Here is a 26,211-nt window from a genome sequence, read left to right as displayed (position 1 = left end):
CATATCGTATCGTGAGGTCTCTGGCAATTCCCAGCCCTAGGTAGGATACTGTAGGGTTATTGTGCCTACCTGAAAGGTTTGGGTGGTAGGATACTGTAGTGTTATTGTGTCTACCTGAAGGGTTTGGGTGGTAGGATACTGTAGTGTTATTGTGTCTACCTGAAAGGCTTGGGTGGAAGGATACTGTAGTGTTATTGGGTCTACCTGAAAGGCTTGGGTGGAAGGATACTGTAGTGTTATTGTGTCTACCTGAAAGGCTTGGGTGGAAGGATACTGTAGTGTTATTGGGTCTAACTGAAAGGCTTGGGTGGTAGGATACTGTAGTGTTATTGGGTCTACCTGAAAGGCTTGGGTGGTAGGATACTGTAGTGTTATTGTGTCTACCTGAAAGGCTTGGGTGGTAGGATGCTGAAGCGGGTCTTCTCCAGCATCTTCCTGATCTTGTTCCGTCCTCCAGACACTGTGTTGGCCTTCATCTTCTTGGTGGCCTTATGGTCTGTGGGGAACTCCATGTCTCCAGGCAGGTCTGGGATAGAGAAGCGGTTACCCTTCTTCTCCTGGATCTTGGGGATGTGGGGACCCCTGTTCATCTTCTCGTGTACGATCCGGCTCAGCAGCTCTTTGAACACTTGGGAGAGGAGGGATAGTAGGTCAACAGCAAGACGCAGTCACAGAACTAGTGGTGGTGGGGGGGGTGCTGCTGCATTGGAATGCAAATTCATGATAACTATCCCAAAATTCCCAGGTTTCCAGAAATCATGGTTGGAATACTTGGGAAAGTTACACTAATTTTGCAAACCAACACAGGACTAGACCCAGGTACAGACCCAGGTACAGTCATTTTAATTTCAGATGGTCCGGCATCGTTAATGAAATCATCCTATCTTTGGTAAGAGGACAGATTGTACGAACCGAAGATGTTGGTCTTGACTGTGAGGGAGAGGTGTGTGTTGGTCCTCAGGAAGTCCATAGCTTTGACGTAGGAGATGTTCTCAAAGTTCTGACCATTGATCTCCATAATCTCAAGGGGGAAAACAGATCGTTTTGAGTCCACTGCACGTGTTACTGAGCTAACCACAAAGGGCATCTGAACAGCAAACTAAACAGCATGAAATGTATGGAATAAAAACATGGACTTCAAAAAGCAAAAGCAACACAGGAAAAAAAGGCAATAGTAAGAACWTACCTGGTCTCCCCGTTTGAGTCCTGCCTCGGCGGCCTTGCTGCCCTCCTCCACCGACTCCACGAAGATGCCGAAGCCCCTCTCGCTGCCGCCATGCAGGCTGAAGTAGAGCGGGGACTCCCTGGAAGGTTTCTGCAGGGTGATCTGCCTCCACTTGGCCTTGGCTGCACACGCTATGTTCAGCAGCCGCAGGTGACCCTTCATTTTCTCCAGGAACAGATCAGATTTCAACAACCACTCACTCAACTGACCTGGCGAACAGATCTGGTAATGCATGTTCAACCACACAGTTGTTASACTCACAGACAGAGGATCACATGTCTGTCTGACCACAGAGTAATGAGACTTTAGTTTAGTGAAGGTGTGAATGTCTTGAGGTTAAAGTACATTATGTTGYGTACAGGMTGCGCCCAAAATGGCACCCTAAACATTATATAGCGCACTACTTTCAACCAGGGCTCATAGTTCTCTGATCAGAAGTATTGCACTATATACAGTAGGGAATAGGGTACCATTTGGGACAAACATTTAGTATAGACACAATATAGGAAAGGTGTTCTTACTGTGGTWTCCAGCAGCTTTTCAAAGTCTTCCAGGAACTGCGTCATGGCCGGGTCACCTTCAAAGTCGTTGAAATGATTGTTCACCCATAACAGCACTATCCGTGTCACCTGCACAGGGAAACACAAGGCCGTGAAAGCATATTCAAAAACCTTCAAAAGAGGATCCTGTACATTTCCCCCGCAAAAATCAGCAAGCTTCAATCATCCAACATTCAACTTTAGCTGAGGCTAAAGATATCACAGGAGGTGAGATCACAAAAATATCTGTCTTTGAACTGCAAGGTCTGAAAATATAACTGTAGTATTGTTCCAATCTAAGGAAAGGTCATCTTGGCCCACACTGCTGAAACCACAGCACAGACAGAGCTACAAACAGCAACTCTCTCTCTCTGAGGGGATGGGCCTCTTGATGAGGAAGAATGATTACATGCCAAATGACATCTCCATCAGACTATTGACAGCACAAGAATAATCTTATGTTGAATCAGTTGAGAGTATGTCCACTGGACAAATCCCCCTTCTACCCAAGACCGCTGACCTAGCACAAGTTGTATTGATTACTGTGTAGTACACCCATGCTTCACACAAAGAATCAGGCACACACATAGACACAGTACAGTACAATACACACCGTGTCTCTGAGGCTGTCGACTTTGAACCACTCCAGCAGCTTCTTGCCAACCTCCATGGGGCTGGAGAGGAAGGTGCGGTAGGTGAGGAGGAAGTCTTCGATGTAGGTGGGGTCCACCACTGACGGCTCCTCCACCAGGTGCATGATCAGACGCTGTGGGGTGCCCTGAGTGGATAGACAAACAATCAGGACTGCATTTCAACTGTCAATTCATTTGAATACAACTTTATTAGTCCCGAGTGGCAATAMAGACAGCCTTATCACCAAGGAGACCAGAATCATTTTGGACAACTGTATTTAGAAAAATGACAAAAGAAAAAATTGAATTGGGMGAAAGGATGGCACTTATTCAAAGCCAACTTTAGAATAACAAAAATGAATCGCTATGGGAACAGAGTATGTTTTTAGAGGAATTAAAACTAAAGCAGSCAGTTTTCAAACAATTTAAAGACAAGAGACTCCAGAAGTAAGGATCACTACTCAGATCAGCAGCAACACATCTATCGTGTAGCTGTTTGGGGGAGCAGAGGCGTCTTAGAGGAGATGAAGACAAGGAAATCAGTCCATTAGCAGATCAATAACTGGCTGTTTGCAGAGTGTTGAAGATCAAAGGGCTGGACCATAAGACGCATGCAAAAACAAGTGTCTACAGGAGCAACAGCAGAACACGGTGGTAGTCACAGCTAGGTAGTCACAGCTAGGTAGTCACAGCTAGGTAGTCACAGCTAGGTAGTCACAGCTAGGTAGTCACAGCTAGGTAGTCAAGGCAGTGCATATATTCAAAGCAGCCTATAAAGACCATTTGAAAATCAGTTTCCCAGACCGATTACACCCTAAGCCTAGACAAACATGTAAACTCAATGGAACTTCACCATCAGTGTAGGACAAGGGTAGGCCTAATTCATCTGTGTCTGGGAAACCATCCCTTAATGCTTACACTTCCTGCCTCACCTTGATGACAATATGTCCCTTCCTGGTGCCGCTGCGGTCCAGCTCGCGATGTTCCTTCACCATGACGATCTCTCCCTCCTCCTCCACCTTGTGTGTGTTCTTCTCCACATGGTTGAGGATCCGCCAGTAGTCCTCTTGGGCGATGCACACAAACTGGTCCACAATGACATGGGGACAGCGGGTGAACTTATAATACAGGAACCTGTTGCTCTGCACCATAGCTGGGTACTGAAACAGTAGAATTGAGGAGTCCCTGGAGCAGGAGAGAGGCATGGGAGGGATGGCTGGGGGCTAGCACTAACAGTCTACCCACACTCCCCTAGCTACTAGTCCAGTTATGCTAGTCTACAAGCTAACAGACTAGCTACACTCCCTTGGCAACTGGCCCAGATATGATAATAAACACTTGCCAGAGTATGCTATCTTGGCTAACAGTCCTGCTACACTCCCCTAGTTAACATTCACCTGGCTGAATGGTCAAGCTACACTCCCCTAGTTAACATTCACCTGGCTGAATGGTCAAGCTACCACTCCCTAGTTAACATTCACCTGGCTGAATGTCAACACCACTCCCCTGCGTCTCAGCAGCCTCTGTCGCCTCTCTGCCATCTCACTGAGCTGTTGTTCAGGCTCTGAAACAGGGACAGGAAACAGTGTTTCTGATAAAGGAACTCTTTAAAGGAACAAGCAGGTCTGGGTAGAAACTGGTTACTAACACACACAGAGACACAGAGAGAGAGACAGAAGAGGAGAGAGAGACAGAGAGAGAGAGAAGACAGAGAGAGAGAGAGACAGGAGAGAGAGAGAACAGAGAGAGAGAACAGAGAGAGAGACGAGACAGAGAAGAGACAAAAAGAGAGAAGAGAGACGAGAGAAGAGAGAGAGAGACGAGAAGAAGAAAGGAGAAGAGCGAGAGAGAGAGAAGACGAGAGAGAGAGAGAGAGAGACGAGAGAGAGAGAGAAGGAGAGACGAGAGAGAGCAGAGAGAGAGAGAAGAGACGAGAGGAGAGAGGAGAGAGAGAAGAGAGAGAGAGAGAAGAGAGAGAGAGCTCAAAAACATTCTCAACGCAGGCTACTTAAACTATGCTGCCTCCCATCTCTACATCAAAGGCCTGGTTCCTCTTCTGTATGACTAAGCAACAGCTTTTCAACCTAGTCCTCTTTTAATTGGTTGAAAAATACACATTTTATTGTACACATAGATTCCAACACCAGACCCATTTATACAACTCTACTCTATATTCGGCAAGGAAGTACAAACACTGTCATATTCATTCTTCCAACCTTATGCGAAAAGCAATGAAAAGTTCCCCATTGGTATTTTCCTCTCAGAGGCTGGCTCCTTTAGTTATAGGTGTATTAAGTATACTGTATAGGGAATGGGTGTATAAGTATAACTGTATAGGGAATAGGGTGTATTACAGTATACTGTATAGAATGCGGTGTTATTAAAGTCTAATTACTGTTATAGGGAATAGGGTTTATTTAGTACTCAACCCAAAATAAGCAAGCTCTTTCTATGAGAGGATAGTATCTGACCTGCAGTCGTCCCCCTTGGTGCGCACCACTCCGCTCATGTACTGCTTGTCCAGGGAGGGGGAGATGCCGAAGCTGTTGCCCATGCAGAGGGTCTCCATGCGGCTGTCTGGGTGGCTGATCTCCACCGCCCCGTTCAGGATCACATACCACAGGTCCAGCTGAGAGGGGGTGGGGGGGGCACAATGATGACATAAGCAGCAACGCCAAACACATGACCATCACAACAACAGGAAATGAATGGCTGATTGGCTGGCCTTCATAATAGAGATGATTTTCTGGACCTTCACCCCAAACAATCATTGGTGCCTGGTATTAGAATGTGTCTATGTGGTATACAGAGCTCGAGTGAATAGAACAGGTGCTTCACAAGTGTGTTTTCCAACTTTACGGATCTAGAGAATGTGTTTAGAATAGAACATACCCAAGTCCCATAGAAGACTGCAGACTACGTGTGAGGTGTGTGAAGAACCCCGCAGGCAGGGAAGTGATCGTCTAAGAGATCCATCGTACCTCCACACTGACTCAGACTGCTGGTCGTGGCTTTCAACCATGAAGGCAATAGAGGCTTTTCAGAGTGACTGACAGACTTCTATCACAGGGAAGCATTGTGAAGGAGGGAGATTGAGGAAATGTGATGAGCTTCCTAGACACCCCCCCCTCTCCTTTTTCTTCCTCTGCTCCCTCTCCCCTCATTGTCTCATAGGATTGCTAAGGACGCTGCAGTGCAGTGAAGACTGCCTGATTCATTCTGACCTTCACACCAACCCACTGTGATAGGAGATAGCAACCTGTCTGTCATACTGAACACACAGTCTCGTGTAGCTGTCCCCTGCTTTACACGCCTGTGTATGCGTGTGTGTGTGTAGAYGCCTGCTGCCACAGCTGATTGACACAGATCCCATYCACATGCGCTGAAGAAAGTGGTGARGCTAGCTGTCATCGAGGCAAAGGGTGRYTACTTTGAAGAATCTCAAATATAAAATATATTTTGATTTGTTKAACTCTTTTTTGGTTACTACATGATACTATTTGTGTTATTTCATAGTGTTGATGTCTTCACTATTATTTAAAAATGCAGAAAATAGTAAAAAGAAAGAAAAACCCTTGAATGAGTAGGTGTGTCCAAACTTTTGACTGGTACTGTGTGTGTTAAGTGTATGGTTGGTACCTCCTGTTTGTCCTGTAGGATGACGGTCCCCGCCTGCTCCACCACCTCAAACACCATGACAGTACACAGGTCCCTTCGCACCGACATGGTCATGTTGGCAAAGGCTGGCAGCTGGTGCATGAACTCCAACAGTTGTTCTGGATGGGGGAAAGAGAGAGAAAGTGAGTAAGAGCSAGAAGGAAGAGAAGGAGAGAGAGCGAGAGAGCAATGGAGAGAAAAGGTGCGGTGTAACAGATTGAGGCAGCATAAAATAGCAGAGGAAGAAATCATGAGGAAAAAGGAGACAGAGAGAACAGTGAGTGGTGTGATCAGCTGTGTAACTGATGAGTGTGTACTGTAGCACCTGCGTCCTACTCTCTCATTACGCCCTGTTACCATGCAGCCTCCAGTCTAGCGGAGTCAAGATCACAGAGTCAAAATACAAGATAAGATCTACCGCTCAGATGTTTTATTTATTTTTAAATGTAATCCTATGCAACATTAATCTATGAAAAACATTACTGTCGCAATGAGTTTTGTGCAGTAGGCTATAGGCTCAATACATTATCACCGCATATTGGCTCTCAACGTCCCTCCACTGACACTGACCAAAAAGGGACACAGACTTCCAGCTGATGGCGAAACTCGAGTCGCACCTCATTATTTCTGCCTCATGCAGCTGAATCGGGTTCACCTATCGCCAAAAGCGGCAAACAAAAAATGTAATATAAATAGGAACACAACCCTTTATCTTTGGGTTATTTACAGAAATGTTTGGCGATCGACCAGTCGATGGTGACCTCTGCTCTACTCACACCTCTCCATAGAACAGGGTGACCTGACTCCAGCCACACTAACAACACTCCGTAAAGGGCCCTCCCCTGCCCATCCTTTCATATCTCAGTGGGTCTGCAGCCAGTGCATACTGCCTAACAAGCCAAAAGCAAAGAAGCCTTAAAACCCAGGCATCCCACAGCCCCCCAGCAGGCAGGTCTCTCTCTGGGTCCTCTGATGTGTGGACAGGCAGCATCCCCTTCCCCCCAGGAGGACCCTGGTTTGCACCGCTAATGAGGTGGCCTGGCTGATTGCCTGGGCAAAAAATAAAAAGGGGCCTAACTGGGAAAACCTCAGTGTTTATAGAAATGGAGGGAAGGTGTCGCCCCGAGCAACGTTAGAGAGCTGGTAGTCCATCCACCAAACTACTAGTTGTGAAACAGGGAAGAGACTCAGGGGGTATGCTAATTTGGTACAGAGCAGACCAAACCCACCCTATTAAATTAGTCAAAACAGGAACATTTTACATCTGGCTAGAAATTAATAAGGAAATCTCAACAGATAAAAATGTCCTCATGTGTGCTACCTATATCCCCCCCAATAGAATCCCCATACTTGAACGATGACAGCTGCTCCATCTTGGAGGGGGAGATCAACCATTTCCAGGGACATGTGCTAGTCTGTGGTGACCTAAATGCCAGAACTGGACAAGAACCTGACACCCTCAGCACACAGGGGGGGCAAAGTCCTACCTGGAGGTAACAGTATTCCCTCCCAAATAWGCCCCCTAGACACAACTACGACAACATAACAAAACCACCAACAAATATGAGTCACATCTCCTACTGTTGCACGCTGGGTCTGTACACAGTCAATGGTAGGCTACAGCTCATCTCTTGGCAGTAGTACTGTAGATTACTTTATCACGGACCTCAACCCAGAGACTCTGTGTTCACAGTCAGCCCACTAACACCCCTATCAGATCACAGCAAAACCACAGTCTACCTGAACAGAGCAAGTCAATCATGAGGCATCAAAGCCAAAGGAACTTAATAATATTAAGGAATGCTATGGATGGAAGGAAAGTAAGGTAGAGACCTACCAAAAAACTATATTAGGCAACAACAAATTCAAACCATTTTAGACAACTTCCTGGACAAAACATTTAACTGTCATAGTGAAGGTGTAAACTTAGCAGTATAAATCCTAAACAGTATATTTGACCTTTCAGCTTCTCTATCAAATCTAAAACTCTCAAGCAGACAACCTAAGAAAATTAASAATAATGACAAATCGTTTGATGAAGAAGGCAAAAACCTAAGAAAGAAATTGAGCAATCTATCCAACCAAAAACAGAGACCCAGAAAACCTGAGTCTACACCTTCACTATGGTGAATCACTAAAACAATCCAAAATTACACTACGGAAACAGAAGGAACAGCACATCAGAAATCAGCTCAATGTAATCGAAGAATCCATAGAATCTAACCACTTCTGGTAAAATTGGAAAACTCTAAACAAACAACACAAAGATATATCTATGCAAAACAGAGATGTGTGGATAAACCACTTCTCCAAAAATGTTTGCTCTATAACAAAGAACAAACAGCAAAAACATATACATGATCAATTACAAATCTTAAAATATGCTATTAAAAAGACTACCAGAACCCACTGGATTCTCCAATTACATTGAATGAACAGGACAAAATACAAAACACTCCAACCCAAAAAGGCCTGTTGTGTTGATGGTATCCTACATGAAATGATAAAATAAACAGAACATAAATTACAATTGGCTATACTAAAACATAATCCTTAGCTCTGGCATCTTCCCCAATATTTGGAACCAAGGACTGATCACTTTTGTGGATTGGGGTTGAGACAAATTTGACCCCAATAACTACTGTGAGATATTGGCTTTATACCAAATTACCGTACGACGGAACACGAATTCACCCTGCACACCTTAGGRARWWYTYCCTAGCCCCAGTGATCCTACATCTGCATTGCTTGCTGTTTGGGGTTTTAGGCTGGGTTTCTGTACAGCACTTTGTGACATTGGCTGATGTTAAAAGGGCTTATAAATGCATTTGATTGGTTGAGTTTGATTAATTGAMAAACAAACCAAAACAACAAAAAAAGCTCTGACTCAATTTGGCATGAGGGTCGGMTATACAAATTGATGGAAAGTAGTGTTGAGGGAAAAACATATGACATTATAAAATCCATGTACACAAACAACAAGTGTGAGGATAAGACAGGGATGCAGCTTAAGCACTACCCTTTTCAACATACACGTGTGTGTGTGTGGGTGGTGTGTGTGTTGTGTGTGTGTGTGTGTGTGTGTGTGGTTGTGTGTGTGTGTGTGTGTGTGTTGTGTGTGTGTGTGTGTGTGTGTGTGTGTGTGTATAAATATATAATATAGATAGTATATATATATATATATTATATACACACACTACATTATATGGTATATTATATATTATATATATATATAGATATTATATTATATATATATATATATCATATATATATATATATTTATATATATATATATATATATATATATATATATATGTGATTATATATTATATATATGTGTGTATATATATGTTATATATATATATATATATATACAGTTGAAGTCAGAAGATTACATAAATCTTAGCCAAATACATTTAAACTCGTTTTTCACACATTCCTGACATTTAATCAGAGTAACAACTTCCCGTCTTAGGTCAGTTAGGATCACCACTTTATTTTAAGAATGTGAAATGTCAGAATAATAGTAGAGAGAATGATTTATTTCAGCTTTTATTTCTTTCATCACATTCCCAGTGGGTCAAAAGTTTACATACACTCAGTATTTGGTACTATTGCCTTTAAATTGTTTAACTTAGGTCAAACGTTTTGAGTAGCCTTCCACAAGCTTCCCACAATAGTTGGGTGAATTTTGGCCCATTCCTCCAGACAGAGCTGGTGTAACTGAGTCAGGTTTGTAGGCCTCCTTGCTCGCACACACTTTTTTCAGTTCTGCCCACAAAATTGTCTATAGGATTGAGGTCAGTGCTTTGTGACGGCCACTCCAATACCTTGACTTTGTTGTCCTTTAGTTATTTTGCCACAACCTTGGAAGTATGCTTGGGTCATTGTCCATTTGGAAGACCCATTTGCGACCAAGCTTTAACTTCCTGACTGATGTCTTGAGATGTTGCCTTCAATATATCCACATAATTTTCCTACCTCATGATGCCATCTATTTTGTGAGAGCCACTAGTCCCTCCTGCAGCAAAGCACCCCCACAACATGATGCTGCCACCCCCGTGCTTCACGGTTGGGATGGTGTTCTTCGGCGTGCAAGCATCCCCTCCCTTTCCCTCCAAACATAATGATGGTCATTATGGCCAAACAGTTCTATTTTTTGTTCATCAGACCAGAGGACATTTCTCCAAAAAGTACGATCTACGTCACAAATATCGTTTGTGAACAAGAAAGTTGTTGAAAACTAGTTTTAATGACTCCAACCTAAGTGTAGTAAAACTTCTGACTTCAACTGGATAATACACACATATACATATAATATACACACGTAATGTATGTATGTTATGTATGTATGTATGTATGTATGTATGTATGTATGTATGTATGTATGTATGTATGTATGTTATGTATGTATACATCCACACACACACACACACACATATATATCAACGAATTGCGGAGGCACTAGAAACAGTCTGCAGCACCTGGTCTCACCTTACTAGAATCTGAAGTCAAATGTCTACTGTTTGCTGATAATCTGGTGCTTCTGTCACCAACCAAGGAGCACCCTACAGCAGCACCTAGATCTTCTTCACAGATTCTGCCAGATCTGGGCACTGACAGTAATCTCAGTCAGAACAAATAATGGTGTTCCAAAAAAGGTCCAGTTGCCAGGACGACAAAATACAAATTTCATCTAGACACCGTCTGCCCTTACAACACCAAAAAACGATACATAACCTCGGCCTAAACATCACGCGCAGTTAACTTCCACAAAGCTGTGAACGATCTGACCAAGGCAAGAAGGCCTTCTTGCCATCAAAAGGAACATAAATCGACCATACCCAATTAGGCTCTGGCAAAAAATACTTGAATCAGTTATAGAACCCATTGCCCTTGATGGTTATGAGGTCTGGGGTCTGCTCATCAACCAAGAATTCTGCAAAATTATCCTACATTGTAGGATAACATAATTATCCTACAACATAAAACACCAAATAATGCAAGCAGAGCAGATTTAGGCCAATACCCGCTAATGATCAAAATCCAGAAAAGAGCCGTTAAATTCTACAACCACTTAAAGGAAGCGATTCCCAAACCTTCTATGACAAAGCCATCACCCACAGAGAGATGAGCCTGGAGAAGAGTCCCCTAAGCAAGCAGGTCCATATCTACTGGGTGAAATACCAGTGTGCAATCACAGCAGCAAGATCTGGGACCGGTTGCCACAAGTAGAGGGCAACCAGTGAAAAACAAACACCATTGTATACCCATATTTATTTATTTTACCTTTTGTACTTTAACTATTTGCACATCGCTACAACACTGTATACAGACATAATATGACATTTGAAATGTCTTTATTCTTTGAAACTTTTTACTATTCATTTTTTATTGTTTATTTCACTTTTGTTTATCCATTTCACTTGCTTTGGCCATGCAAACATATGTTTTCCATACCAATAAACCCCCTTATATGAATTGAAAGATAGGGTAAAGGGGTATTCAGGGAAAAGGAGGAGCGCACAAGAAGCTCACCAATGTCATCATCGTTGCGGTCCACCGGATCTTTCTCCAGACACTCCCTGACCAGGTCTCTACCAATCAGGGTGTCTGACGTCCTCTCCAGGTCTTCATCCTCCTCCTCCTCTTCCTCAGAGTCCACCGCTGCCTCCGGGAGCCCGGATAGGTCCACGTCACCCATTTCACTCTCTGTAGCCTGCAGAGGTGACAGATATTGGTTATTCTTTAAACGTAGACCAACAAAAATTAAAAACATAATCCCTAAGAATTATGCATACACGACTAATTATTCACACTGCCCATATTTTCCATGCTGTTTGGACAGATGGTTGGAATGAACTGGTGCCGAGGGTTACGGAGTGCTCAGATCAACTGGGATTTGAACCCACTACCCTGAGGTTAAGCGACCAGCTCCCCAGTCACTTTAGAAATATTCAAGGCCATCTGTCTATTCGCTCCTCTAGTACACAGTAACAGACTGAACCTGCCTGCTCTGTTCTACAGTGCTTTCAGGAATGGAAGTGGACAGGATCAAATGGGATGTTTCCTAGATAAGGGATTGCATTAGGAAAGAAAGGGAAATGTTACCTGAGAAAGTCTGCCTGTACAGAGACGGTGTGAAACACAGAGAAAGTCTGCCTGTACAGAGACGGTGTGAAACACAGAGAAAGTCTGCCTGTACAGAGACGGTGTGAAACACAGAGAAAGTGCTGCCTGTACAGAGACGGTGTGAAACACAAGAAAGTCTGCCTGTACAGAGACGGTGTGAAACACAGAGAAAGTCTGCCTGTACAGAGACGGTGTGAAACACAGAGAAAGTCTGCCTGTACAGAGACGGTGTGAAACACAGAGAAAGTCTGCCTGTACAGAGACGGTGTGAAACACAGAGAAAGTCTGCCTGTACAGAGACGGTGTGAAACAGAGAGGATCAGTGTCTTTCTCCCTCATCTCTGGATCCCGTGTGTATTTTATCTAGTGTTAGACGGAGGGCAGCTCTGTTCTTTCAGCGTGTGAGTGAGTGAGTGAGAGAGAGAGAGAGACTGAGAGAGAGAAGAGAGACTGAGTATGGTGAGTGAGAGAGAGAAACAGAGTGAGTGAGTGAGTGAGAGAGTGAGAGAGAGAGAGCCCATCAAATCACACAAAGACAGAGCGAGTCGAGAGCAGAGCGAGCGCGAGAAGACAGAGCGAGAGCAGAGCGAGAGCGAGAGAGACAGACGAGCGCGAGAGACAGAGCGAGAGCGAGAGAGACAGAGCGAGAGCAGCGAGAGAGACAGAGCGAGAGAGACAGAGCGAGAGAGACAGAGCGAGAGCAGAGAGACAGAGCGAGAGAGACAGAGCGAGAGCGAGAGAGACAGAGCGAGAGAGACAGAGCGAGCGGCGAGAGAGACAGAGCGAGAGAGACAGAGCGAGCGCGAGAGAGAACAGAGCGAGCCCGAGAGAGACACACAACAAGCCGAGAGAAGAACACACAGAAGCCGAAGAGAGAGACACACAGAGCCCGAGAGAGAGAAGAGACACAGAGCCCGAGAGAGAGAGAGAGAGACACAGAGCCCGAGAGAGAGAGAGAGACACAGAGCGCGCGGAGAGAGAGAGAGAGAGACACAGAGCGCGCGAGAGAGAGAGAAGAGACACAGAGCGGAGAGAGACAGAGCGCGAGAGAGACAGAGCGCCGAGAGAGACAGAGAGCGAGAGACACAGAGAGCGAGAACACAGAGAGCGCGAGACACAGGAGCCAACGAGCGACAGAGACGCAGAGAGCCAACGAGCGACAGAGACGCAGAGAGCCAACGAGAGACAGAGACGCAGAGAGCCAACGAGAGACAGAGAGGCAGAGACAACGAGGGACAGAGAGACAGAGAGCCAACGAGCGACAGAGCGACAGAGAGCCAACGAGCGACAGAGAGACAGAGAGCCAACGAGCGACAGGAGAGCCAACGAGCGACAGAGAGCCAACGAGCGACAGAAGCGACAGAGAGCCAACGAGCGACAGAGCGACAGAGAGCCAACGAGCGACAGAGCGACAGAGAGCCAACGAGCGACAGAGAGACAGAGAAGCCAACGAGCGACAGAGAGCCAACGAGCGACAGAGAGCCAACGAGCGAACAGAGAGCCAACGAGCGGACAGAGAGCCAACGAGCGACAGAGAGCCAACGAGCGACAGAGAGCCAACGACGACAGAGAGCCAACGAGGACAAGAAGCCAACGAGCGACAGAGAGCCAACGAGAGACAGAGCCAACGAGCACAGAGAGCGACAGAGAGCCAACGAGAGACAGAGAGCCAACGAGAGACAGAGACGCCAACGAGCGACAGAGAGCGACAGAGAGCCAACGAGCGACAGAGCGACAGAGAGCCAACGAGCGACAGAGCGACAGAGAGCCAACGAGCGACAGAGAGACAGAGAGCCAACGAGCGACAGAGAGCCAACGAGCGACAGAGAGCCAACGAGCGACAGAGAGCCAACGAGCGACAGAGAGCCAACGAGCGACAGAGAGCCAACGAGCGACAGAGAGCCAACGAGCGACAGAAGCCAACGAGCGACAGAGAGCCAACGAGAGACAGAGAGCCAACGAGCGACAGAGAGCCAACGAGCGACAGAGACACAGAGAGCCAACGAACGACAGAGACACAGAGAGCCAACGAGCGACAGAGAGCCAACGAGAGACAGAGAGCCAACGAGAGACAGAGAGCCAACGAACGACAGAGACACAGAGAGCCAACGAGCGACAGAGAGCCAACGAGAGACAGAGAGCCAACGAGCGACAGAGAGCCAACGAGAGACAGAGAGCCAACGAGAGACAGAGAGCCAACGAGAGACAGAGAGCCAACGAGAGACAGAGAGCCAACGAGAACAGAGAGCCAACGAGAGACAGAGAGCCAACGAGAACAGAGAGCCAACGAGAGACAGAGAGCCAACGAGAGAGACAGAGAACCATTACTGCTGATATCTCCATGTGGGTTTGGGACCGAGAGTGACACAGAAAGAGGAGACGTTTTGTGCCCATACAGGTCTCAGATCAAGTCAAATCTAAACTGACAGGGACATCAGTTCCTGGTGCTGCACAGGGACTGAGCCAGAGACACCCCATCAAATCACCCAGAGACAGAGAGAGAAGAGATCGAGGAGGGAAGAGAAGAGAGACACTGCAGCCCAGAGTGGGTTGGCAGCTCACCGCTCAGGGCTGGACGGAGAGTCAAGCATTTCAAAAAACACAAGCTGTAAACAAACTCACCGACTGGCAGCAATAGAAGCTGCTGGACTCAAGTCAACGTACATTTATGGACACAGCTGAGCTCCTCTAAATCAATGACAGGTGACTCCATGAGGAGGAGAGAACAGGGAGATAGTCTGGTTGGTGAGAGAGAAGTTATGTGTAATGGTGGGTCAAAGGTGAGAGAGAAGGTTTGTGTAATGTGGGTCAAAGATGAAGAGAAGGTTTGTGTAATGGTGGGTCAAAGGTGAAGAGAAGGTTTGTGTAATGTGGGGTCAAAGGTGAGAGAGAAGGTTTGTGTAATGGTGGTCAAAGATGAGAGAGAAGGTATGTGTAATGGTGGGTCAAAGGTGAGAGAGAAGGTTTGCGTAATGGTGGGTCAAAGGTGAGAGAGAAGGTTTGTGTAATGGTGGGTCAAAGGTGAGAGAGAAGGTATGTGTAATGGTGGGTCAAAGGTGAGAGAGAAGTTTGTGTAATGGTGGGTCAAAGGTGAGAGAGAAGGTTTGCGTAATGGGGGTTAAATGTGGCCTGGAGTAGAGAACGTAAGAGTAGGAGTGGGTTAGCGATATATAGAGGTAGGTGCAGGAGCTAAGGTTAGAACATTTGATATAATAGTGAGGGTAGGGGGGAGGTGGGGTCTGAGGTCCTGGGAGCATATCTGTCTGTGTCCTGTGTACCCTGCCCTTTAGCACACAATGCTACAGGAGAGAGGGGCCCTTAGAACCACAGGAAACCCAACTAACACACACTATAATTAGCAACCCTGGATGGATGGATGGGAGGAGAGGACATGTTCCATTGAACTGGAAAAGCAGGGGGAGAGAGGTGGAGAGAGGGCAGGGAGGAAGGGTGAGGAATGGTATGAGGGCGGCAAAAAGAGGGCTACATGGAGCGTGGGGAGGGCTGGGTCAGTCGAGCTGGGGAAAGCCTCTGAAATGGTAACGTCCACACCTTTCCATCCTTCCTCCTATAAAGCAGGAAAGCCATGGAGCATTGACTGACTTCAAAGTTATACAGTATTGAGAGAACAAAAGGCTCGGAGCATTACTGAAACAGAACAATGGAACTTCAAAGCTTTGGAAAGGTGAGATTATAAGTATACTACGTCAGCTCAGTTTGTAAATGGTGAAATAGTGTAGAGGCTACCTGGTAGATGTCTGAAAGGCTACTGCTCCCCGAGTCGCTGGTGATACTGCATCCGGATTGGCTGGGCGGCACGTGGCTCCCCTGGCTGTGGGGGTGGTCTGTAAGGTGCATCTTGTTTAGGTCTCCAGGAAGCTGCTCAGACACACACAGGAAGAGAGAAGGACGGCTGTTAATATCACAGGACACACACGCACAGCACGCGGGTGAACACACACTGTAGACAGAYACACACAGAGAGAGAGAGAGAGAGACACAAGCGATCATCAACTAGATTCAGCAGAGGGAAGATTTGTTTCATGAGCGGATGGTCGGAACATAAAGACTAATMATTTGTAGACTGCAAGAAGCCTAAACAGATATGTTTGCTAAAAGAATAATTTCAGAATGTGGTATGTGTATACAATGACGTCGTGTCTCTACTATGTGTGGGAAGATTTCTTCAAATAAAATCACTTGGAGCCGATTTCCTGGCTTTTATGTCCAACAATGAAATTCCACACAACAATAAATAAATAAATACAGTGTACTTGGAAAGTATTCACACCCTTTTACTTTCCCCCCTATTATGTTACAGCCTTATTCTAAAATGGATTGAATAAATAAAAATCCTCCTCAAACTACATGTAAATAAGTATTCAGACCCTTTGCTACGAGACTCGAAATTGAGCTCAGGTGCATCCTGTTTCCATTGATCACCCTTGAGTTGTTTCTACAACTTGGAGTCCACCTGTGGTAAATTAAATTGATTGGACATGATTTGGAAAGGCACACACCTGTCTATATAAGGTCCCACAGTCGACCGTGCATGTCAGAGCAACAACCAAGCCATGAGGTCAAAGGAATTGTCCATAGAGCTCCGAGACAGGATTGTGTCGAGGCACAGTTCTGGGGAAAGACACCAAAACATTTCTGCAGCATTGAAGGTCACTATGAACACAGAGGCCTCCATCATTCTTAAATGGAAGACGTTTGGAACAACCAAGACTCATCCTAGAGCTGGCCGCCCRGCCAAACTGAGCAATCGGGGGAGAAGGGCCTTGGTCAGGGAGGTGACCAAGAGCCTGATGGTCACTCTGAAGGAGCTCCAGAGTTCCTCTGTGGAGATGGGAGAATCTTCCAGAAGGATAACCATCTCTGTAGCACTCCACCAATCAGGACTTTATGGTAGAGTTGCCAGACAGAAGCAACTCCTCAGTAAAAGGCAGGAATGTTGTCCGACTCCTCTTCAATGGCTGTGCGAAGTTGCTGGATATTGGCGGGAACTGGAACATGCCTTTCGTACACGTCGATCCAGAGCATCCCAAACATGCTCAACGGGTGACATGTCTGGTAAGTACGCAGGCCATGGAAGAACTGGTACATTTTCAACTTCCAGGAATTGTGTACAGATCCTTGCGAAATGATCTTGCTGAAACATGAGGTGATGGCGGTGGATGAATGGCACGACAATGGACCTCAGGATCTCGTCACGGTATCTCTGTGTATTCAAATAGACATCGATAAAATGTCATTGTGTTCATTGTCCGTAGCTTATGCCTGCCCATACCATAACCCCACCTTCACCATGGGGCACTCTGTTCACAACAGCAAACCGCTCACCCACACAACGCTATACAAGTGGTCTGCAGAGGCCGGGTGGACGTACTGCCAAATTCTGTAAATAGACATTGGAGGTGGCTTATGGTAGAGGAATTAACATTAAATTATTTGGCAACAGTTCTGGTGGACATTACTGCAGTCACCATGCTTATTGTATGCTTCCTCAGAACTTCAGATCTCTGTGGCATTGTGTTGCGTGACAAAACTGCACATTTTACAGTGTCCTTTTATTGTCCCCAGTACAAGGTGCACCTGTGTAATGAACAGGTTTTTGATATGCCACACCTGTCAGGTGGATGGATTATCTTGACAAATGCTCACTAACAGGGATGTAAACAAAAATGTGCACAACATTTGAGAGAAACAAGCTTTTTGTGCGTATAGAATTTTTATTTATTTATTTGGCATCAAAACATTGTGGGTCACTGCTTTCATAAAGATACTGAAACAATTTGTCCCCTGGCAAAATGAAATGAGGATCACTGAAAATAAGCTGTAATTGAAAGAAAAATGTATCACTTCCGTTGTTCCCTTTCAGGACGCAGGTTTGTTCCCTTTCAGGACGCAGGTTTGTTCCCTTTCAGGACGCAGGTTTGTTCCCTTTCAGGACGCAGGTTTGTTCCCTTTCGAGGACGCAGGTTTGTTCCCTTTCAGGACGCAGGTTATTCCCTTTCAGGACGCAGGTTTATTCCCTTTCAGGACGCAGGTTGTTTCCTTTCAGGACGCAGGTTTGTTCCCTTTCAGACGCAGGTTTATTCCCTTTCAGGACGCAGGTTGCTCCCTTTCAGGATGCAGGTTTGTTCACTTTCAGACGCAGGTTTGTTCCCTTTCAGGACGCAGGTTTGTTCCCTTTCAGGACGCAGGTTTGTTCCCTTTCAGGACGCAGGTTTGTTCCCTTTCAGGATGCAGGTTTGTTCTCTAAACCATAAGCTACTACTACACACAAGTCAATAATGATCACCTCACCTATGGTAGATGGACTAAACTTCCAGTCAACCTGGATAATGTTACAACAGCCCAGTGTTTCATTAATCAACCAAGAAAACCATCCCATCAATGAGAGACTCAAGACACACACCAGGACAACATCCAAAACAGACAAAGAGCAGCCACCAATGCCCTGCTAACAACCTAACCACACACAGTCAGTGACCAGTTCAGCTTCTATACTACATTGATCAGGTATTCTACCAACTCAGTCCAGTGTTCCCAGGTCTTACCAGCCTGAGGCGGGTGAGGGAGCTGGTCTGGTTGCGTGGATGGTCTAGTGGGTCTAGTGGGTGAACCTGCATCACACCTCCATGGCCACCTCTGCCAACCTTGGTGGTGCCAGCCAGACAACAAGCCACCCACCCAAAGCTGGCGCTGGACCCATCTCCGTGCCACCATGTAATAAACAAGTTCAGTTTACACTGCGTACTGGGTGGGGGCTGGGCAGCATCACCAACTTACAACCCCTTAACCCATCCCTCCACAGGGGACTGGGGAGAGTCCATCCTCCAACCTCTACACCATACACAAGAAAAAACATAGGCTGGACTAGGAGACAGGAKAGCTGGTTGCAGTCATGAGAATGACCCTGTACACAATTTAACCTAGGTGGAGCTGGAGAAATCCCACACTGGCAATTAGGTTAGACAAATGGCTGTGTCCTAGATAGGACTGAGGTGGGGAGCCCAGCCAATGTAGAGAGCAAGGCTGAGGCTGGAGGCTTTTTAAATTTAACCTTTATTTAACTAGGCAAGTCAGTAAAGAACAAATTCTTATTTACAATGATGGCCTACACTGGCCAAACTAGGACGACGCTGGGCCAAACCCRGATGACTGCCCTATGGGACTACAGCCTGGATTCGAACCAGGGTGTATGTAGTTACGCCTCTAGCACTGAGATGCAGTGCCTTAGACCACTGCACCACTCAGGATCCCCAGGGTGAAGGTGTGCAGACAGGGCGGTCAGAGAGTAGCCTAACCGTGAATAATGTAACACTTCTCCACAGCTCAGTCAGAAAATCACAACCCAAACCCCAAGCATTCTCTTCTGGACACATCCACTCCTATTCAACTAAAATCCATTTTCCATTACACTGGGGCTGTAAATGCAATCTTCTTCCACTTACAGCTCAACTGGCACCAACATGAGGGGCRTAGCCGGCAGCAGTTGATATTGACAACAGCAACCAAAGGTGGCGGTGCCATAACTAAAATGAAAAGTGTTGCAAGTCATACAGCGGCCGGTTAGAACACTCTCCCTCTCAACGAGCTAAACGGGTCTTTCATTCTGTTTATTCCATAGCCAAGTGGGTCAATATTGATTCCTTTACGATGGGGTCAGGTTTCAGACAATGATGAATCTCTGGCCTGCATCCATTTAACAAATCTATCGGATTCCCAGAGGAGAAAACTAATGTATATATCCATTATCATGGCCTCAAAACCCAGAACATTTAGGATCTGAATGCTCCAACCACTCTGGTTAAAACTCCCAACATCAAACAATAACAGCACCGTTATCAACATGGCAATCAGAAACAGTGGTGACACTAGGTTGGGTGTTGATGTCACATGGCATGGCAATCAGAAACAGTGGTGACACTAGGTTGGGTGTTGATGTCACATGGCATGAAATCAGAACAGTGGTGACTAGTTGGGTGTTGATGTCACAATGGCATGGCAATCAGAAACAGTGGTGACACTAGGTTGGGTGTTGATGTCACATGGCATGGAATCAGAAACAGTGGTGAACTAGGTTGGGTGTTGATGTCACATGCATGGCAATCAGAACAGTGGTGACACTAGGTTGGGTGTTGATGTCACATGGCATGGCAATCAGAAACAGTGGTGACACTAGGTTGGGTGTTGATGTCACATGGCATGGCAATCAGAAACAGTGGTGACACTAGGTTGGGTGTTGATGTCACATGGCATGGCAATCAGAAACAGTGGTGACAGCTAGGTTGGGTGTTGATGTCACATGGCATGGCAATCAGAAACAGTGGTGACACTAGGTTGGGTGTTGATGTCACATGGCATGGCAATCAAAGTCTTTCATCCTGGGGATGAAGTCTGATGATGACATATGAGAGGCCGTGGGAGGACGGGATTGGCTAATGAGGCCGCCGGGGGGACAAACGGGCCAATGAAAGGGTAAACCTCGCTAATTGCTGCAGTCTCGCGGCTCTAATTCACACTTCACACCAACTTTACTTAATGGCACGCCAATGCCCTCCCGCCTTCCACTGTCTGTTCTCCTCCTGTTCTGATCATGAATTAATGATAGCAGTGTGGGGTGATTAAATATGAATGTCTTATTCCTTTGGCTGTATGAATCTATCACATCAACAAGGGAACGCAAGGCGAGCCAGGACTGATCATTTAAGTCTTCTCTCTAAAAGTCCAAACTATGACTAGACCTAAATTGGAGTCACATTAAGTCACAACAGAGCATTTCTAATTTATTCACTTGTATTATAACCTTACCTTGAAAAGGAGATATATTTTACTCTACTCATTTCATTTCTGTAGACTGGCTACAGTAATTAACTTGTCGTGGGATTGAACCTCCATTCCCCTCGTTCCTGTGAGGCCTTTATAGTGCACTATAAAGGGAATAGCCAGCCATTTGGGACGCAACGATTGGAATAAAGCTGTAAGCAGATGTTTAGGTGTGATGCTAGTAATGACCCTGGTTCACAAAGACAGGCCACCGATCCAGAATAGGCSCGTTCTAGAYGCAGCAGCACTAACGCACCGGTACAGGATCTCAGCAGGGGCTCCATCATTAAAACATAGTGGAGCTTCCCAATTATGCCTTAACTGCTTCAGAGCTGAGCTCGCCACAGCAAGGGAGGGCTAGTGTTAGCCTATTTATAGATACTGGACGTATGGCATATTCACCATGCATAGATCTAAGCCATTTCTATTCCATCTTTCATTGGAGGAAACTCATTGTATCATGTATGACAGGCGAGAAGCAATCCTCACATCTCAAAGTGAAATAAACCAGAAGGAGAGGTCTTATCATGTTTTTCTTTTATCACAGAGTAGAGCAGTACTCCCAAACAGAGACACGTGAGCCTGGAGCCTGGAGGTGGGCTGGGCTGCTCGAGGTTAAGAAGGAAGTACTTCTGATGATAACACTGTAGAGGATGTCAGTCACTGGAGCCATCCATCTAAACTATTCACATGGCCAGATGTTGCTCCTCCCCACCAGTGTCAAATACGCTCCCAGACAAACATCTGTGACTCGGARGATTGGATTGTCCCTCCTCCCMCATGGCGGCAGGGCGGGCGCTTTAACCACTGCTACGGGAGGGATGTCCTTGATCAGTTGAACAGGAGATTGGAGATTGATCCATTTCAGATGTAACGTCTCGGAACCGTTCCAAAACACACACTGGTTATAACTGATCTCCATTTCCATGTTCTATGTATCAATATCYCAACTCAAATCAGTTGGGTTAGATTAGTGTCTAGCTGTGGATCTCTGTGTTCTGCTAGTAAGTGAGGGGAGACCGACCGACTGACTGACTCACACACGATGAACGCCGTTGTAAATAACAGGCTGGGAAGAGTGATGCAGGCTGCACTCAGAGAGAAAGAGCAGGTTATTGATATATAGTCGATTACTCCACTAGCTTGTCWGCTTTCCTTCCCTTCTCTTCCTGAGACCCAAACAGCCAAAGCAATTATGTTAACAGCAATAAAATGAGCRTTACTCCTGGCTGCCAACTCTCTACCAGGCCAACTTTACAGGGATACTTTGKGATTTTGTCAATAAGGCCCTTTATCTACTTCCCCAGTGTCAGATGAACTAGTGGAAACCATTTTTGTCTCTGCGTGCAGCAGTGGAGGCTGCGGAGGGGAGGACAGCTCATAATAATGTCTGGAAAGGAGCAAATGGAAGGGCATCAAAAACAAGGAAACGGTGTGTGATACGTTTGATACCATTCCACCTATTCCGCTCCAGCCGTTACCATGAGCCCGTCCTCCACAATTAACTTGTTTGGGATAGGGTGCAGCATTTTCACTTTTGGATGAATAGCGTGCCCAGAGTGAACTGCCTCCTACTCAGTCCCAGATGCTAATATATGCATATTATTATTAGTATTGGATAGAAAACACTCAGAAGTTTCTAAAACTGTTTGAATGATGTCTGTGAGTATAACAGAACTCATATGGCAGGCAAAAACCTGAGAAGAAATCCAAACAGGAAGTGGGAAATCTGAGGTTTGTAGTTTTTGAACTCACCCCTATCGAATACACAGTGGGATATGGGTTATTTTTCACTTCCTNTTTATCTTGGCCAGGTCGCAGTTGCAAATGAGAACTTGTTCTCAACTAGCCTACCTGGTTAAATAAAGGTGAAATAAAAAAAATATTAAAAAAAATACACAGTGGGATATGGGTTATTTTTCACTTCCTAAGGCTTCCACTAGATGTCAACCGTTTTTAGAACGTGGTTTCAGGCTTCTCATGTGAAGGGGTGCCGGATGGGAGCTGTTTTACTAAGGGGTCTGCCTACAGCCTCGTTCTCAGTCACGCGCTTTCACTTGAGAGGTAGCTCTCGTTCCAGTGCTTCTCTACAGACAATGGAATTCTCCGGTTGGAACATTATTGAACTTTTATGATAAAAACATCCTAAAGATTGATTCTATACTTAGTTTGACAAGTTTCTTCGACCTGTAATATAACTTTTTGAAAGTTTTGTCCGAATGGACCAGATCGCGCTTTTGGATTGTTTACCAAACGCCCTAACAAAAGAAGCTATTGGACATAAATGATGGACATTATCGAACAAAACAAGCATTTATTGTGGAACTGCGATTCCTGGGAGTGCATTCTGATGAAGATCATCAAAGGTAAGTGAATATTTCTAATGCTATTTATGAATAATGTTGACTACCCAACATGGCGGATATTTCTCTGGCTGGTTTGGGCTCTGAGTGCCGTTCTCAGATTATGCTTTCTCCGTAAAGTTTTTTTGAAATCTGACACAGCGGTTGCATTAAGGAGAAGTGTATCTAAAGTTTCATGTATAATAGCTGTATTTTCATCAACATTTATTATGAGTATTTCTGTGAATTCATGTGGCTCTCTGCAATATCACTGCATGTTTTGGAACTACTGAATCTAACACRCCAATGTAAAATAAGATTTTTGGATATAAATATGAACTTTACCGAACAAAACATACATGTATTGTGTAACATGAAGTCCTATGAGTGTCATCTGATGAAGATCATCAAAGGTTAATGATTATTTTTATCTCTATTTGTGCTTTTTGTGACTTCTCTCTTTGGCGGGAAAAATGGCAGGGTTTTTCTGTGACTTGGTGGTAACCTAACGTAATCTTTTGTGGAGCTTTCGCTGTAAAGCATTTTTGAAATCAGACACTGTGGCTGGATTAACGAGAATTTTATCTTTAAAATGGTGCCTAATACTTGTATGTTTGAGAAATTTGATTTATGAGATTTCTGTTGATTTATATTTGGCTCCCTGCAATTTTATTGGCTGTTGGCGAGGGGTTCCGCTAGCGGAACGGGGTTCCGTGCAGTTTGAAGGAAGTAGCTAACTAGTGCTAGTGCAATTGCTAACTAGCTTTAGTATAATGACAGTCTACAGTATCTGCTAGCATGCTAGCAGATACCAACAGACTTCCAGTCATTGCGCTAACGCTAGTTAGCATTGGCTTGCAAAACTACATCTAACTTCCTTCATACTGGACACAGACATACAAATGGTATCCACGAGTTCAAAACATTGAACCTGGTAGGTTAGCTACCTGCAGATTCATGCAGCGTAGTAACGGCATGCGTTGGGATTATGGTTCATTGTTTACCTGGTTAGCTACGTCTTACCAAAAGACTCCACTATGCAAGTAACCAGTTCGGGTGCATTCGTAAATGCAGTCTGGCCATCTACTCCGATTACAGAGCACTCTCGTCTGTGTGCCAGAGAGCGCAGAATAACTGATGAATTTACAAAACGCTCAACACCCGTTGAATATGACCGGTGTCAGTAGACATCAGTAAACTCAGTAAACATCAGTCAGCCAGAGCGTCCAGTGTGCGCTCTGAACGCGGAACGCTCTGAATTTACAGACGGATAATCTGACAGCACAGTTGCAGTCACCAACGCTCTGGATAACGTAACAGTCTAAGTAATGTTCAGTGAGCTGTTCTCTCTCTCAYTTAGCTGTCTGGAAGTAGCTAGCAAGTTAGCTTGGGTGCTGTTAGTACATTCRGATCARCCCTTAAAGAGATGGGTGGGGCTAAAGCTTAAGAGGGTGTGAACGATGATGAATGGGTGTAGACAAAGACAGGTTCTCCAATAGTAGTACCAAACCATTCAAAGGCCATTTTCTCAAAAGTGAGTTAACAAGTTTATCAACTTTCAAAGCATAATTACTTTCCCATTGTTCCTCAACTGTAGTGCATTAAATACAATTTTATCCGATAATATATATATATTTTGCTAGAAAAGACCGATTTGAGCCGGTCGGTCACATATGACTGGGGAAGTAGATAAAGGGCTTCTGTCAAAATCCCAAAGTATCCCTTTAATGGCACTGGAGACAGAAGCCCTGGAGGTGGACTAAACACTGAGCCCAAAGTATCCCTTTAATGGCACTGGAGACAGAAGCACTGGAGGTGGACTAAACACTGAGCTGAATCTCATACACTGGGTCCTGTACTGGGACCGGCCACAACAGTCATTATGCATTCTATTTGAGTAGCGGGGGTGTCCTTTAGCTAAGTCTTGATTGTTCTAATTAGCACAGACGTATTATGGACCAATAACTACTGGATGACACAAATGAGTACACACTGAAAGAGATGGTTGTAGAAATGAATTTCCAGACAAACAAATCATGAGTGAATGGATGGAATCCAGGAAGACATAAATAAATAGCCTATAGAAGTTAGCATGCTCCCTAAATTAGAACATCTGTACACTATGTCTGAGTAAGTAATGATGCCAACATAACATATCACATCACATTAGATAGGAACATGGCATGGACTTCAATGGCCGGCAGATGGCAGCACCRCCAAACAGGCATGGCAATACTCAACAACTCAAGAACCAATCAATGTGCCAACCACTGGGCAAATAGCCTCATTGTTAATGCAATTTAGTTAATGTCATAACCTCACCAACACCAACCTCACAATCAAAAAAAMCACACCAACACACTGAGAAAGAGCGTCATCTTCAGTATATCACCCAGTTACACAACTGTTAAAAAGCCAACAAGTTGAGAAACAAGAATACACACACCGTAGTTCTCCTTTGATGTCAGAGTCAATCCATTCCTTCTTGATTTAGAGAACGCCCTCTTCCACTCACGGGATCAAACAAAATGGCGCCAAATGAGTGTAGCCAGAGGCCAGCACATAAMGTCACTAGGGAAGGGCAGTATGCAGATGTTCATACTGCTCCTATACCCTACAGGGGTACACGGTATTATCGGCAGTGCACACAAGGGGTGCCATTTCTTTTAATAGATTTGTATTTGTTTTTTGACACACAAAACAAAAATGTAGGCAACCGGGATCTTAATCCAGCAGGGGATTGAACGTCTCTGCTGTAACGAAGAAGCTTGATCTTGCAAACTAGCCACTTAGCTAGTATGTTAACAAACCAATGCCTAGTTGGAGCCCTGAGCTGGAAATCATTT

At 45.2% G+C, this 26,211-nt stretch overlaps 1 protein-coding gene across 1 annotated transcript in view; it reads right to left on the bottom strand.

Moving 5' to 3' along the window:
* Nucleotides 1–26,211, bottom strand: part of LOC111950476 (rap guanine nucleotide exchange factor 6) — a 209,103-nt gene that overhangs the window by 47,495 nt on the left and 135,397 nt on the right. Inside the window, exons 7-16 of the mRNA XM_070434292.1 lie at nucleotides 15,933–16,064; nucleotides 11,592–11,772; nucleotides 6,036–6,172; nucleotides 4,871–5,025; nucleotides 3,329–3,485; nucleotides 2,378–2,542; nucleotides 1,747–1,854; nucleotides 1,187–1,390; nucleotides 913–1,021; nucleotides 385–628 (exon numbers count right to left, since the gene is read on the bottom strand). Of these exons, the coding sequence (XP_070290393.1) occupies nucleotides 385–628; nucleotides 913–1,021; nucleotides 1,187–1,390; nucleotides 1,747–1,854; nucleotides 2,378–2,542; nucleotides 3,329–3,485; nucleotides 4,871–5,025; nucleotides 6,036–6,172; nucleotides 11,592–11,772; nucleotides 15,933–16,064 (1,592 nt within the window). The remainder of the gene's footprint in view (nucleotides 1–384; nucleotides 629–912; nucleotides 1,022–1,186; nucleotides 1,391–1,746; nucleotides 1,855–2,377; nucleotides 2,543–3,328; nucleotides 3,486–4,870; nucleotides 5,026–6,035; nucleotides 6,173–11,591; nucleotides 11,773–15,932; nucleotides 16,065–26,211) is intronic.

Source organism: Salvelinus sp. IW2-2015, linkage group LG23 (assembly GCF_002910315.2).
Source record: "Salvelinus sp. IW2-2015 linkage group LG23, ASM291031v2, whole genome shotgun sequence".
In the NCBI taxonomy this organism is placed as follows: Eukaryota; Metazoa; Chordata; class Actinopteri; order Salmoniformes; family Salmonidae; genus Salvelinus; species Salvelinus sp. IW2-2015.
Note: the sequence above shows the minus strand (reverse complement) of the source record. Positions and strands in the feature narration are given on the sequence as shown.